This window comes from Callospermophilus lateralis, unplaced genomic scaffold (assembly GCF_048772815.1).
Source record: "Callospermophilus lateralis isolate mCalLat2 unplaced genomic scaffold, mCalLat2.hap1 Scaffold_413, whole genome shotgun sequence".
Lineage (NCBI taxonomy): Eukaryota > Metazoa > Chordata > Mammalia > Rodentia > Sciuridae > Callospermophilus > Callospermophilus lateralis.
In genome coordinates, this window is record NW_027514365.1 from 17,017 (window position 1) to 31,013 (window position 13,997).

A 13,997-nucleotide genomic window follows, 5' to 3' on the forward strand; every position below is an offset into this window, starting at 1 on the left:
ACTGTTTAATTCATCTATATGATGTGATTTTATTCAATGTTACCTAATTTCTAAAGATTTTGAGTTTTTATGGTTATTGAACACTTAGATATATTTTTTTAAAGTGACTCTTCAAGAATTTTTTGTTTTTGTTTTGCAATCTGTTGTATTTTTTCTTCTTATAAACATTTGATTATTTGTGAGGAAATTAGGGGTTTTTTTAACCTTGTCAGTTTTGCAGCTTTTAATGTAATCATTTGATGAATAGATTTTTTTTTGTATTAATATTTTGTAATTCATATGTTTAAGTCTATTATATTATATAAGTTTGAAAACAAAAAAACCCTTTTTTTTCTGATATTAGAAATTCAACCAAAGTGTCTTAATGCTGAGCATATTCTCAGCTCTGTTTTAAATTTTATTTCCAGGTGAGGTTTTCTCAATTTCTTCAGTTGGCCTTAAATTTTGAACTTCATGCCTTAGATTCCAGAATAGTAGATATTTCAGGTGTGCACCACCATATAAACCCTATCTTTTGAATATAAACTTTTGAGCTTTGTACTTTCTTATATATTTCAGTATTTTTTTATTAATAACTTATATTCAGCATTTAAGGTGTCAAAATATGTTATGTTTTATGAGTGAAGGGATAAAGTAGCATTTTATTATCACACTCTTTTTCCAATATACTAGCATGTTTTAAGAGTTTTGTTGTTGGTGTTTTTGGTATTTCCACGATTTATTTTGTTATTAGGTTTACCCTGATAAATTTTACTTCATAATATCAATCATGTGGCATCATGGTATTTTGGTCAGCAGTAGACGTTATGTACAACCATGGATCTAGCAAATATCTTAGCCATGTACTAGTCTATACCATCTAGATTCTATCATTGCACTCAGAGAATTGGAAAGTTGCAGAAGATTCTTAGGATAAATTTTCCAGAGTGTATTTCCATAAAGTGAGAAATCATTATATATGTCTATGTTTTCAATTATATACTGTATAATTGATATAATTTCTATTTTTTGAATTTTCAAATTTGGTAGTGCTTTTTAATTATGTCTGCTTTTTTTTATCTGTACTGAATACTGAACCCAGGGGTGCTTAACAGTAAAGCCACATCCTCATTTTTTTTTATATATATATATTTTATTTAGAGTCAGAGTATTGCTGAGTTACTAAGTGCTTCACTAAGTTCCTCAATACAAAATATATAAGACAATATTTTATATAATATTGTATTAGAATTTATGATCCTTTTTATCCTCCTCAGTCACTGAAACTACAGTTGTCCATCACCTCAGGTATAGATGAATTTCAATTTTTCCAGCTGTATGGAGGTCTAAGTGAAACATAATAACCTGTATGTACATTGTTAAAGAAATGGAACCCACAATTTTACCCAGTTTTTTGACTGGACTGTATATGCCTAAAGGACATAAAATCAGCATACTACATTGACACAGCCACATTAATGTTTATAGCAGCACAATTCACAATAGCTAAGCTTTAAAACCAACCATTCAATGATGAATGGGTCCATTCAATGATGACAGGATAAAAAACTGTTGCTTATGTGCACAATAAACTATGAATTGGCCATAAAGAAGAATGACTTTATGACATTTGCCAGGAAAGGGATGAATCTGGAGATTTTTTGCTAAGTAAAACAAACAATTTTGTTAAAACCAAAAGTTGAAAGTTATTGCTGATATGTGAAATCTAAAGCTCATAAAGGGGGGAAGGGTAAGAAAAGAAGATCAGTAGATTGCACAATGGTAAATAAAAAAATAAGTAAATGAATAAATAAATAAATAAAAGGGACAAGGATAGAAATGTAAAAGATATATATCTGTAAGTGAATCCTAACATCATAGCCATCATCAAGAACAGGATTTTAATTAGGATAAGATATATCTCATGCTTGCATAATACCATAAAAATCAATTTTACAGTCAGGTAGAACTAGAAAGAACCAATAAATTAAAAACAAACAAACAAACTATATTTGTTTGAAGAGCTATATGTATATTCTATTATAAATATCATAAAATATAAACATAGATCAAAATTTTTGTATATATATATATATATATTTAATTTTGTATGTGAAAAAATGTTAAAATTATAAAAAGTAAAATTCAAACAGGATTGTTGTTACTATTTTTTATATTAATAACATACATAAAAACTATAAAATATTTGAACTTAAATAAACTATTAAATATTTTCATTAAGTGGTCTACCTTGTTACATTTCAAAATTTCTCTTATACCATTGATATTGGAATTACTAGAGATCTCACTACACATTCAGAATAGCCAGCTGTATCAAAGAAATAACAAATGAGATTCTACACATTAGTAAATCTCTGATTAGTAGTCATATAATTAAAATTTGAGAATTCTCTTTCTTAATTACCATGATTTTCTCATCTGAAAAATATGTATAATTTAGATCAAGATATAAAAAATTACAAAATAAATATTTTTGAGATAATATCTGAGTTTTATATTGTGTTTCATAAATATGGACTATGTATACTTTTTTTTAACTTAAATCACTTTTTCTGCAGAAGAAGATAATAGTATAATTGTGTTTCAAAACACTACCTACATGATAGTCTACTAACTCTCATTTCAACTTTAATTACATTACATATTGTGCAAATGTTCATGTGGTCAATGTGTTATTTATTTCCCTATTCTTATTTTAGGAACTGTTAACATTTATGGATGTAGCCATTGATTTTACTGAAGAGGAGTGGGAATGCCTTCAGCCTGCTCAGAAAAATTTATATAGAGATGTGATGTTAGAGAACTATAGAAACTTGGCCTTCCTGGGTAAGTTTAATTTCCCATTAAAATTATTAATTACTAGTTATTATTTAATTTACTTCTGTTGCAGAGTATCTTCTGGGATCTTATGCAAACAGAAGAGAGAGACACACACACTGTGAAAAGGAAAATAGAAAAAAAAAAAACTGACCACACCTCTTAACAGCTGCACATATAATACCCCAAATTTATGTATCTTCTGATACCATGACTACATTCTAACCCAGTGTTTCTTTAACCCCAAGTGCTAGCTAACCAAGATTAGGTACAGTTAATACAAATATGGAGCCCCTTCTCCCTAAAGACATTAACACAGAAACTAGATAGTACACCTGTTGAATTGTCTTAATAGCTTCAGGGAGAAACTGCTGTGCATTACAATTGTGGGACTCAGGGTGCCAGTTACAATCACCCTCACACTTTCCTGTCTATTCCAAGGTCAGAATACCTAATACCTCCCCTCTTTTTTTAAGGCCTTTTTAGTAAATAATATTACTTATCTCCTTAATGCTGGTGGGGCCAAAAATAGGGCAAGCATAGACAACAACAAGTTCCAACATCAGTAAACATCCACCTATGAATATTTTTGACCCATATAAAATTGAGTAAACATGAAGTTAACCAATCTAACAAGTCCAAAATCCCTCATCTTGTTGAACTTTATTAATGACATCTTTAATGTAATCTAAGTCTTTTGAAATAAAATTACTATTATAACTTAAATTGAAGGAACACATGTTATTAAACTTCTGATATCCTTTATGATGTAACAATAACAGACAATCAATTGCAGCATGATTGTCAAGTATGGCTTGACAGTGTTGTTTTTGTTCTTCATTAAGCATATTTACATCCATGGAGGCATGACTAATACTGTTTATAATAGCATAGGCAAGTTTCACAGTAGTTTTATAAGCCCGTAGAGCTAGTCCAGGTACTCTCACTAAGGAGAATGTCAAAGCGTTAAATTCTGCCTTAGAGAGAAGCTTCACTGAATCATCACAGTTATTGTCAAGAGGAATAGACCTTGTATGAATAAATTTCAAAGGATGTTGACCTATTAAATACTATGTGGATGGTAGGGACACATTATTCTTCTAAGACAACAATGAATACCATGAGACATTTTTGCAGGCATATAACAATTTTATGCAAGTGTATTGAGATATTGTTATAGGTTCTAGAAGTCCAGGATCTGACAGTACTGAATTTCCCAGAGCTGGTGTACAAAAAACAGAGCAAAATTGTTATTAAGACCAAAGTATTTACAGAGTTTTGTGTGACTTTAGCAATCAAAGCAGTAACAAAGTTATCTAGAGTACATTCTAACCCCATTTTAGCCAACACCTGTTGAGCTGAGGCTGTTAATGGTTTTATATCCCCCCAAGTAATTAGAATTCAAGTATTTTGGGGTCCTCTTTTAGTGTTTCTCCTCTTTTGAGGAGAATGATTATTCTCTTGTTTGGATGAACTCTTATCTTCCATAGTTAAATGAAACTTAGAAATCAACTTGTGAAGTCCCTGATGCACATTTATAATTGCTATTTTTCATGCATGAAGCTAGAGTCCAAAAAGGACATGTTGGCATATGTGAGGCAGTCTATGCTTTTCCCCACGTGATCAAAGGCATAGGATCTTGTCATGCTGGTCATGTGGAACCTCATATATTACATAATATTTTTGGTAATGGCTGTTTGAGAATAAAATATCTATTCATTGCAGATGACCAATTTTGAGTATTAACTTTATGTTGTATATTGAGCACATTAACTGTAAGTAAAACAATATTTAATGCATATTAATATAAGAGAGGCTAGATGTTTGTTTCTGTTTTAAAAGGCAAGTATTAGAATACAATTTGGTCACTCAACAAAAGCTCGTCCAAAAGAATTATGAGAAATTTCATTATTTAAAACTATATCTCATTGATTAAAAATTGTGCAAAAGGATGAGATGTAAAAGCAGGAGCATTATCCATCTTTAAACAAATAGGGCCTCTAGGAGCAGATCATGCTTGGTTTCTTTCCATGCTCTCTGCTGGAACTTACTTGACATTTTCTATTTTAGATTCAATTATGTTATTAATTTTTTAATTTTTTTGTGTTTTGCAATAATGCATTAGCAATCATAAATATTTTGAAGTGAATAAATCATTATACTTCTATTATACTTCTACTTTGTAATATTTAATATTTTTTTATTTTGATTAGTGATTTAAGTTCTGGATCATTTTTTTTTTTATTGTGGCATGCTTGGATTCTTTTCACATATTCTTCTCTCTCTCTCTCTCTCTCTCTCTCTCTCTCTCTATATATATATATATATATATATATATATATATATAGACTTGTGTTGTAGTTCGAGATATAGAATTTTTGGGATAATCTCTAGGATTACACATGAAACATTAAAAGTTGGATAATCTAAAGATCCAAAATTGCCAGTAGTAAATATGTATCCATGAACAAGTAAATCAGAATTAAATCATATATATATATATATATATATATATATATATATATATATATATATAGAGAGAGAGAGAGAGAGAGAGAGAGAGAGAGAGAGAGAGACAGACAGAGACAGAGAGAGAGAGAGAGAGAGTGCTTTGACAATAATATCACCCCTACACAAAATGCAGTGTGTTTATATATCCCACTTCTCTTTATAAATTCTATAGATTTTTAATTTTTACAGTGTTTTACAAGTTGCTTATACTTGTCTCAAACTTGGTAATGCTTGATAAGGCTCTCCCATATTGGTAGAATTTCAGATTTGTACACTAGGAATGTCCCTCTCACATAAACATTGTGCTCGTTGATGTTAATATTTTTCAATTTCACTCTCTAAACTTTTTTTAAATAATTATTTAGTGTTCTTTCAGTAATTTATAACTGTCAGTATCCTAATGTTAAATTCTTAATGTTTTTTTTTTTTTGGTTACTTGCATTTAGCCATGCTTCTCTTTCTTTATATTTGCTGTACTATTTTCTATTTGTTTATTAAAGGAGCCATCAGTAGATTATATAGTCCATGAACAATTAAATCAGAAATTTGAAGAGATACTTCTGCTTTTGTGTTTAGTTCAAACATGTTTCTCAGTATTAAAGCTAGGGACTCCATATGTGTGTGCCCATCAATGTCAAATGTGTAAAAATATGTACTTATATACTATTATTATTTAGTTATAAAATATTTTGTCTCTTAAAGTGTTATAAGAAATATATGCAGGACTTTGAATTAAGTGAAAGGTGGCAGGCAGATATTAAGTTGTAGGAGCATTTGATTCACATGTGGAAGTCAGAAATTTAGTGAGCAAAATTTTGCTCACCAGGTACTGTGTTTTGTGTAGGGTTGATATTATAGTCAAAGTCTCCATATTTTTATTTTATTGAGCATAATAAGGTCAAGAGTTTTAGTTTACCATATATTGAGTGTATTATGTTGTTCATAAATACTAGTAGAAGGAATACAATACCTTATAAGAACAAAATTGATAATTATATAAAATAATGATTGTGCTAATTCATTCTATTTAGTCATTTTACCTTGTATATATAGTATAAAATACCATGATATATTTATAAATAAACAAAGTTTATTTGTCAATAAAGGAAATTCTCATATCACACGAATGTAAAAATATAAAAATCAATTTATTATACTTGATTGTCATGTGTTGAATTCATCTAAGTATTATGGTCATAGGCAATGCAAGGTTTATATAGTCTTTTAAAATGTGTTTATGAAAAATTTTATAGACATATATGTGTATATTTCTTAGTAAATTTTTTGTTCCTCTTTCTTTTTAAGAGTCCATTGCCTTTTTACACTTGTTGAATATTTATGGTATTATCACTCAAAATCTACTAGTTATTTTCATGTCTCTATGTCATGGTAGTCAAAAACCATTTTTTGGGCACTCTTTGAAAAAGCCAGAAATGTTTGTATGTTTCACATTTCTCTTATTCTACTGACAGTGAAGGTAGCTCGTAAATATTTTTTTAAAGAGAGACCGAGAGAGGAGAGAGAGAGAGAGAGAGAGAGAGAGAGAGAGAGAGAGAGAATGAGAGAATCTTTAATATTCAGTTTTTTTAGTTTTCGGCGGACACAACATCTTTGCTGGTATGTGGTGCTGAGGATCGAACCCGGGCCGCACGCATGCCAGACGAGCGCACTGCCGCTTGAGCCATTTCCCCAGCCCCTCGTAAATATTTCTTAAATACACAATGCTATCTTATGAAGGACAAAAGGCTGTTAATGATACTTTTCTACACTTTATTACATTACTCTTCTTAATGATGTACTTCTCTTGGATACTGTGTTCTCTACAAGAATTTGGGTAATATTCTCAAGGTAATTTTTTCTATACATTTTTATTGAATTAATATATTTTTCGCATTTGTGGTGACTTTGAACTTACTAATCTGCTACATTCCTTATGTACTTATTTTACCTTAATTTCATGTTATGCATGCAAAATATATTTATGCCAGTCTAATAGGTATTGTTTTTTTTTTTTGATTTTTGTTTATTTCAGCCATGACTCCTAATCATACCCAAGAATATTCACCAGAAAATGGCCTAAAACATATATTTCATGAAGTGATAAGTGCAAAATATAGAAGTTGTGATCTTGACTATTTTCCACAAAAGAAAATATGGAAAACTACAAGTGATAGTGAACATCAGAAATCATATAGAATATCAGGCCTTGTATACCACCAGAGAATTTATACTGGAGAGAAGCTCTACAAATATAAAGAAAAGCAACCAAAGCTTTTAGTAAAAAAAAAAGGTCTTATTTACCACAGAGGAACCCACAATGGAGAGAAGCCCTACAAATGTAAAGATTGTGCCAAAGCTTTTGGTCAACAATCAATCCTTATTCACCACAGAAGAACTCACACTGGAGAGAAGTCCTACAAATGTAAAGATTGTGGCAAAGCTTTTGGTAAAAAATCACACCTTATTTACCATGGAAGAAATCACACTGAAGAGAAGTCTTACAAATGTAAAGAATGTGACAAAGGTTTTGGTAAAAAATCAGACCTTATTCGCCACAGCAGAACACACAGTGGAGAGAAGCCCTACAAATGTAAAGATTGTGGCAAAGCTTTTGGCAAAAAATCACACCTCATTTGCCACAGACGAACTCACACTGGAAAGAAGCCCTACAAATGCACAGATTGTGGCAAAGCTTTTGGAAAAAAATCATACCTTATTTACCACAGCAGAACTCACACTGGAGAGAAGCTCTACAAATGTAAAGAATGTGCCAAAGCTTTTGCTCAAAAATCAATCCTTATTCACCACAGAAGAACTCACACTGGAGAGAAGCCCTACAAATGTAAAGATTGTGGCAAAGCTTTTGGTCAAAAATCACACCTTATTTACCATAGAAGAACTCACACTAGAGAGAAGCCCTACAAATGTAAAGAATGTGACAAAGCTTTTGGTCAAAAATCAGACCTTATTCGCCACAGCAGAACACACAGTAGAGAGAAGCCCTACAAATGTAAAGAATGTGACAAAGCTTTTGGTAAAACATCAGACCTTATTCGCCACAGCAGAACACACAGTGGAGAGAAGCCCTACAAATGTAAAGATTGTAACAAAGCTTTTGGTCGAAAATCAGACCTTATTTACCACAGCAGAACTCACACTGGAGAGAAGCCCTACAATTGTAAAGATTGTGGCAAAGCTTTTGGCAAAAAATCACACCTCATTTGCCACAGACGAACTCACACTGGAGAGAAGCCCTACAAATGTACAGATTGTGGCAAAGCTTTTGGACAAAAATCAGACCTTATTTACCACAGCAGAACTCACACTGGAGAGAAGCCCTACAAATGTAAAGAATTTGGCAAAGCTTTTTCTCAAAAATCAATCCCTATTCGCCACAGAAGAACTCACACTGGAGAGAAGCCCTACAATTGTAAAGATTGTGGCAAAGCTTTTGGTCAAAAATCACACCTTATTTACCATGGAAGAACTCACACTGGAGAGAAGCCCTACAAATGTAAAGAATGTGACAAAGCTTTTGGTCAAAAATCAGACCTTATTCGCCACAGCAGAACACACAGTGGAGAGAAGCCCTACAAATGTAAAGAATGTGACGAAGCTTTTGCTAAAAAATCAGACCTTATTCGCCACAGCAGAACTCACACTGGAGAGAAGCCCTACAAATGTAAAGATTGTAACAAAGCTTTTGTTCGAAAATCAGACCTTATTTACCACAGCAGAACTCACACTGGAGAGAAGCCCCACAAATGTAAAGATTGTGGCAAAGCTTTTGCCAAAAAATCATACCTCATTTGCCACAGACGAACTCACACTGGAGAGAAGCCCTACAAATGTACAGATTGTGGCAAAGCTTTTGGACAAAAATCAGAACTTATTTACCACAGGAGAACTCACACTGGAGAGAAGCCCTACAATTGTAAAGATTGTGGCAAAGCTTTTGGTCAAAAATCACACCTTATTTACCATGGAAGAACTCACACTGGAGAGAAGCCCTACAAATGTAAAGAATGTGACAAAGCTTTTGGTCAAAAATCAGACCTTATTCGCCACAGCAGAACACACAGTGGAGAGAAGCCCTACAAATGTAAAGAATGTGACAAAGCTTTTGCTAAAAAATCAGACCTTATTCGCCACAGCAGAACTCACACTGGAGAGAAGCCCTACAAATGTAAAGATTGTAACAAAGCTTTTGGTCGAAAATCAGACCTTATTTACCACAGCAGAACTCACACTGGAGAGAAGCCCCACAAATGTAAAGATTGTGGCAAAGCTTTTGCCAAAAAATCACACCTCATTTGCCACAGACGAACTCACACTGGAGAGAAGCCCTACAAATGTACAGATTGTGGCAAAGCTTTTGGACAAAAATCAGAACTTATTTACCACAGGAGAACTCACACTGGAGAGAAGCCCTACAAATGTAAAGAATGTGGCAAAGCTTTTGCTCAAAAATCAATCCCTATTCGCCACAGAAGAACTCACACTGGAGAGAAGCCCTACAATTGTAAAGATTGTGGCAAAGCTTTTGGTCAAAAATCACACCTTATTTACCATGGAAGAACTCACACTGGAGAGAAGCCCTACAGATGTAAAGAATGTGACAAAGCTTTTGGTCAAAAATCAGACCTTATTCGCCACAGCAGAACACACAGTGGAGAGAAGCCCTATAAATGTAAAGAATGTGACAAAGCTTTTGGTAAAAAATCAGACCTTATTCGCCACAGCAGAACACACAGTGGAGAGAAGCCCTACAAATGTAAAGATTGTAACAAAGCTTTTGGTCGAAAATCAGACCTTATTTACCATGGCAGAACTCACACTGGAGATAAGCCCTACAAATGTAAAGATTGTGGCAAAGCTTTTGGTAAAAAATCACACCTTATTTACCATGGAAGAACTCACAATGGAGAGAAGCCCTACAAATGTTCAGAATGTGGCAAAGCTTTTGGTGACAAATCAAACCTTACTCGCCACAGCAGAAACGACTGTGGAGAGAAGTCCTACCATTGTAAAGATTGTGGCAAAGCTTTTGGTCAAAAAGTAGACCTTATTCATCACAGCAGAACTCACTGGAGAGAAGCCCTACATATGTAAAGAATGTGGCAAAGCTTTACTCAAAAAACAAGCTTTATTTGCCACAAAATAACTCACACTAGAGAGAAGCCTTACAAATATAAAGAATGTGGCAAAGTATTCAGTCAAAAATCACACCTTATTTGCCACTACAGAACCCACACTGAAGAGAAGCCTCACAAATGCAAAGTATGTGACAAAGTTTTTACTCAAATTTTACACCTTGTTTGCCACAGCAGCATTTACACTGGAGAGAAGCTTCACAAATATAAGGAATGTGGTAAAGCTTTAAGCAATAAAACTCGCCTTATTCACCACAACAGCACTCACACTGGAAAATAGCCCCACAAATGTGAGTAATGTGGAAAAGTATTTAATAAAAAATAATACTTTATTCACCACAGCAGAAAACATCCTGGTGAATGTGAAATGTAAATAAAGTGATAATACTTTTAAAGAAAGACTAAACCTTGGGGCTGGTGTTGTGTTTCAGTGGTAGAGCTAGCCTCACATGTGTGAGATTCTGGGTTCGATCCTCAGCACCACAGAAATATAAATAAGTGAAATAAAGGTATTGTGTCCAACTACAACTAAAAAATAAACATTAAAAAAGGAAGACTAAACCTTATGAACAACAGAATTTATACAGAAAAGAACCCCTACAAATTGAAAAAATGCAGCAAAGCTTTTAATAAGAAATCAATTCTTTTCACCACTAGGCTACTTATTCTGGAAAGAAGATATATGAATGTAGACAATCTAGAAATATTTTATATTATATATCATATATTACTAGACATCAGAGAAAACACACTGGAGAGAAGCTCTACAAATGAGAGCATTTTTACGATTACTCTTAGAAAGGAACAAAACTTAATCCTCACCACAATAACCATAGTGTAGAGAAAGTTTTGAAATGTGAAAATTGACAATGTGACAATTCCTCCAAAATTTATTCACCAATACTCAGCACCTGTGGATACATACTGGTTAGAGAAAATACAAATGGAAAAAGCATATTGTAGCCACATGTTTCTTTCTTAAACACTGTTTATTTTTGGATAATTCATTGTGCCCCAAAACCCTAAAATGTTAAATAATATTTCCAAAATGTATTTAAATTTTAAATTCATTGAACATCATTCATTGAAAACTCATACTAATAGTGAACATTGAACAGATTTTGTCCAAAAAGTATGCCTTATATAAAAATAAAACTTTTTTAATAAATGTGAGTATAGTATAATTATTATCTATATATTATACCTTGATGTATATGAGGATCAGTAAAATACAGAATTCATTTAAGTTTAGAAAACAAGTAGTTGTCTTTAACTTTTGCTTAAATTTATTAAGCATTATTAAGTTATTTTGTAGAAATATCTGTCATAATATCATACATGCATAGTGAAGAAACCTCATTTTTGAAAAAATATAAATGTTTTTCTAAATCAAAAATTACTATTTTCACTTTTAAATACTGAGAAAAGTATTATATGAAATCTATTTTTGATATTTAACATTGAAGTGTAATATTTTAAACTTTAATTTTTTTTGTATTTCAGTTTAAGTTTATGTATTTTTTTATACAGTGACCCACATTTCTTTGCCCTCTCTCCACTTTTTCAAATTTTGGGACTGCCTTGCTAAGTTGCTTGAAACCACACTAAGTTGCTAAGGCTGAATTTAAACTTCTGAAGCTACTCAGCTTCCCAATTTGCTTGGATTGTAAGCATTGACCATCATGCCAGGTTTACAGTGCATTTTTCTACATATATTTATCTTATGTATGCAATATGTCTTTAAAACTGAATATTTGTTTATATGTAATCACTCATATATTGCATCCTGTTAAATGACACACATCATAGTGTTCCACTTGACTAAATGTTCTATGTAACAGTAAAACATACTATTGAGTAAATAATACTCTAGCATCTGTTAATACTTTTACACATTTTAATCAAACTTAATGTGGAATACAATTTGCATAAGTCAGATCATTATTTTTTCTGTTTGTATTTATGGTGAAATTAAGAGTTATAAGAAGGATATAGATATAGGAAAATAAGCCCCAGATTTTCATATCTTGATTTATAAATATTAAAATGTTAACATTTTTACATTTCCTAGTTATTTTAATAGACTGAATTTCCACAAACTTAAGGGTAACTCTTACTGGAGACAAGAGCTTTATCTTTCTTTTATGCATAATGGCCTTCTAGACTTCATCCTCATTGGAGAAATTTCATTTTTCTGTGAATGAGGTCAATGATCAATGTTTTCATGTACATTAGTAAATTATCCTTGTTATTCTATAGGGAGTGTTATTTCAGGGCAGGAATTAGAGAAATGGATGTGGAGTCAATGTTGAATGAGGCCTTATATTTATGACGAAATAATCAATGAGCTATGTTTTATAGTCTCAATTTCTGATGACCAGTAGTAAGAGGTAAACTGAGGAGGTTGTATTTAAAGATTAAGTTTCTTATCATAAAATGTTGCCTTTTCAGCTACAATAGGGTAAAAGCTTTTTTCATACACAATCCATACAAAAATCATATTGAATATTATTCACAATTTTATTAGCATTACATATAATTCATGAAGAAATGAGTTTACAGCAACATATGCCTAAGAATAAGATCTGGGGACATTGTACACTATCCAATATAGACATATTTATATCTATATTTATATCAATTTAATTATACATGAAACTACACTAAATGAGAAGAAAAATCAATTGGATCAACACACAACAATGTAGAAATAGAAACTTGTAAAGACTTAAGCAAGAGACCAATAGCGTATGAAGTGTGGTTTCCAAATGCTAGGGGAAAAATGGACATATGATCAGTTAAAGGTAATTGAAGAAAGATAAGTTACCCACTTTGAGCTACAACAGCATTTGAAAATAGTCACAAAGTAAGCAAAGATTATTTATTTCCATTTGTATGCTTTGTAATATTTTCCAAATTTTTTTCTGCATATTTTATTGCAGTCAAATTGGAAAACAATCCAGAAAGTTCATAAAGACAAGTATTGCTCCTCTGGTTTTAAAAGTAAGAAAAGGAATAGAGATTTATCGAGCCAAAAATATTTACTAGTTAAAAAAAAAAAAAAAAGAACCGAGATTACCAGAGTCTAAGTATAATATATTTCAGCCATCCATGGCTGCACAGGGCATTTTTGCTTAACAAAGAATTTGTTCATGTATGTACACTTAAAGAAGATTGCTGTTTTTAATCAGTCTTTTTCATTAATAACAATGATGTACCTTTCAATAGTTTCCATTCACAAAAATACATAATTTCAGAAATCTTTTGGTTCATTCTCCATATATTCTTCCACAATATTCACCAGTACAAGATAATATAAACCTTTTGGTAGCCCCATCAAGGCATTCACTTCTATTAATTTTAAGGCCAAAAATATACTGCATAGAAAAGTATGATACATGGAACAACATAATTTTACTTAGTAAAAATATATTTTTTTTTCATGAAAAATATATCCCAACTCCTTTGTCTTGGGATTACATTTGGAAGATATGAGGTAACTATACTGTGTATTAT

At 31.8% G+C, this 13,997-nt stretch overlaps 1 protein-coding gene across 1 annotated transcript; it reads left to right on the plus strand.

Moving 5' to 3' along the window:
• The first annotated feature begins 7,362 nt into the window (after positions 1-7,362).
• On the plus strand, positions 7,363-13,455 carry LOC143640643 (uncharacterized). The gene is made up of 2 exons (XM_077108295.1): positions 7,363-10,354; positions 13,424-13,455. The coding sequence occupies exons 1-2, from the start codon at positions 7,363-7,365 to the stop codon at positions 13,453-13,455; spliced, it is 3,024 nt and encodes a 1,007-aa protein (XP_076964410.1).
• Positions 13,456-13,997: the final 542 nt, after the last annotated feature.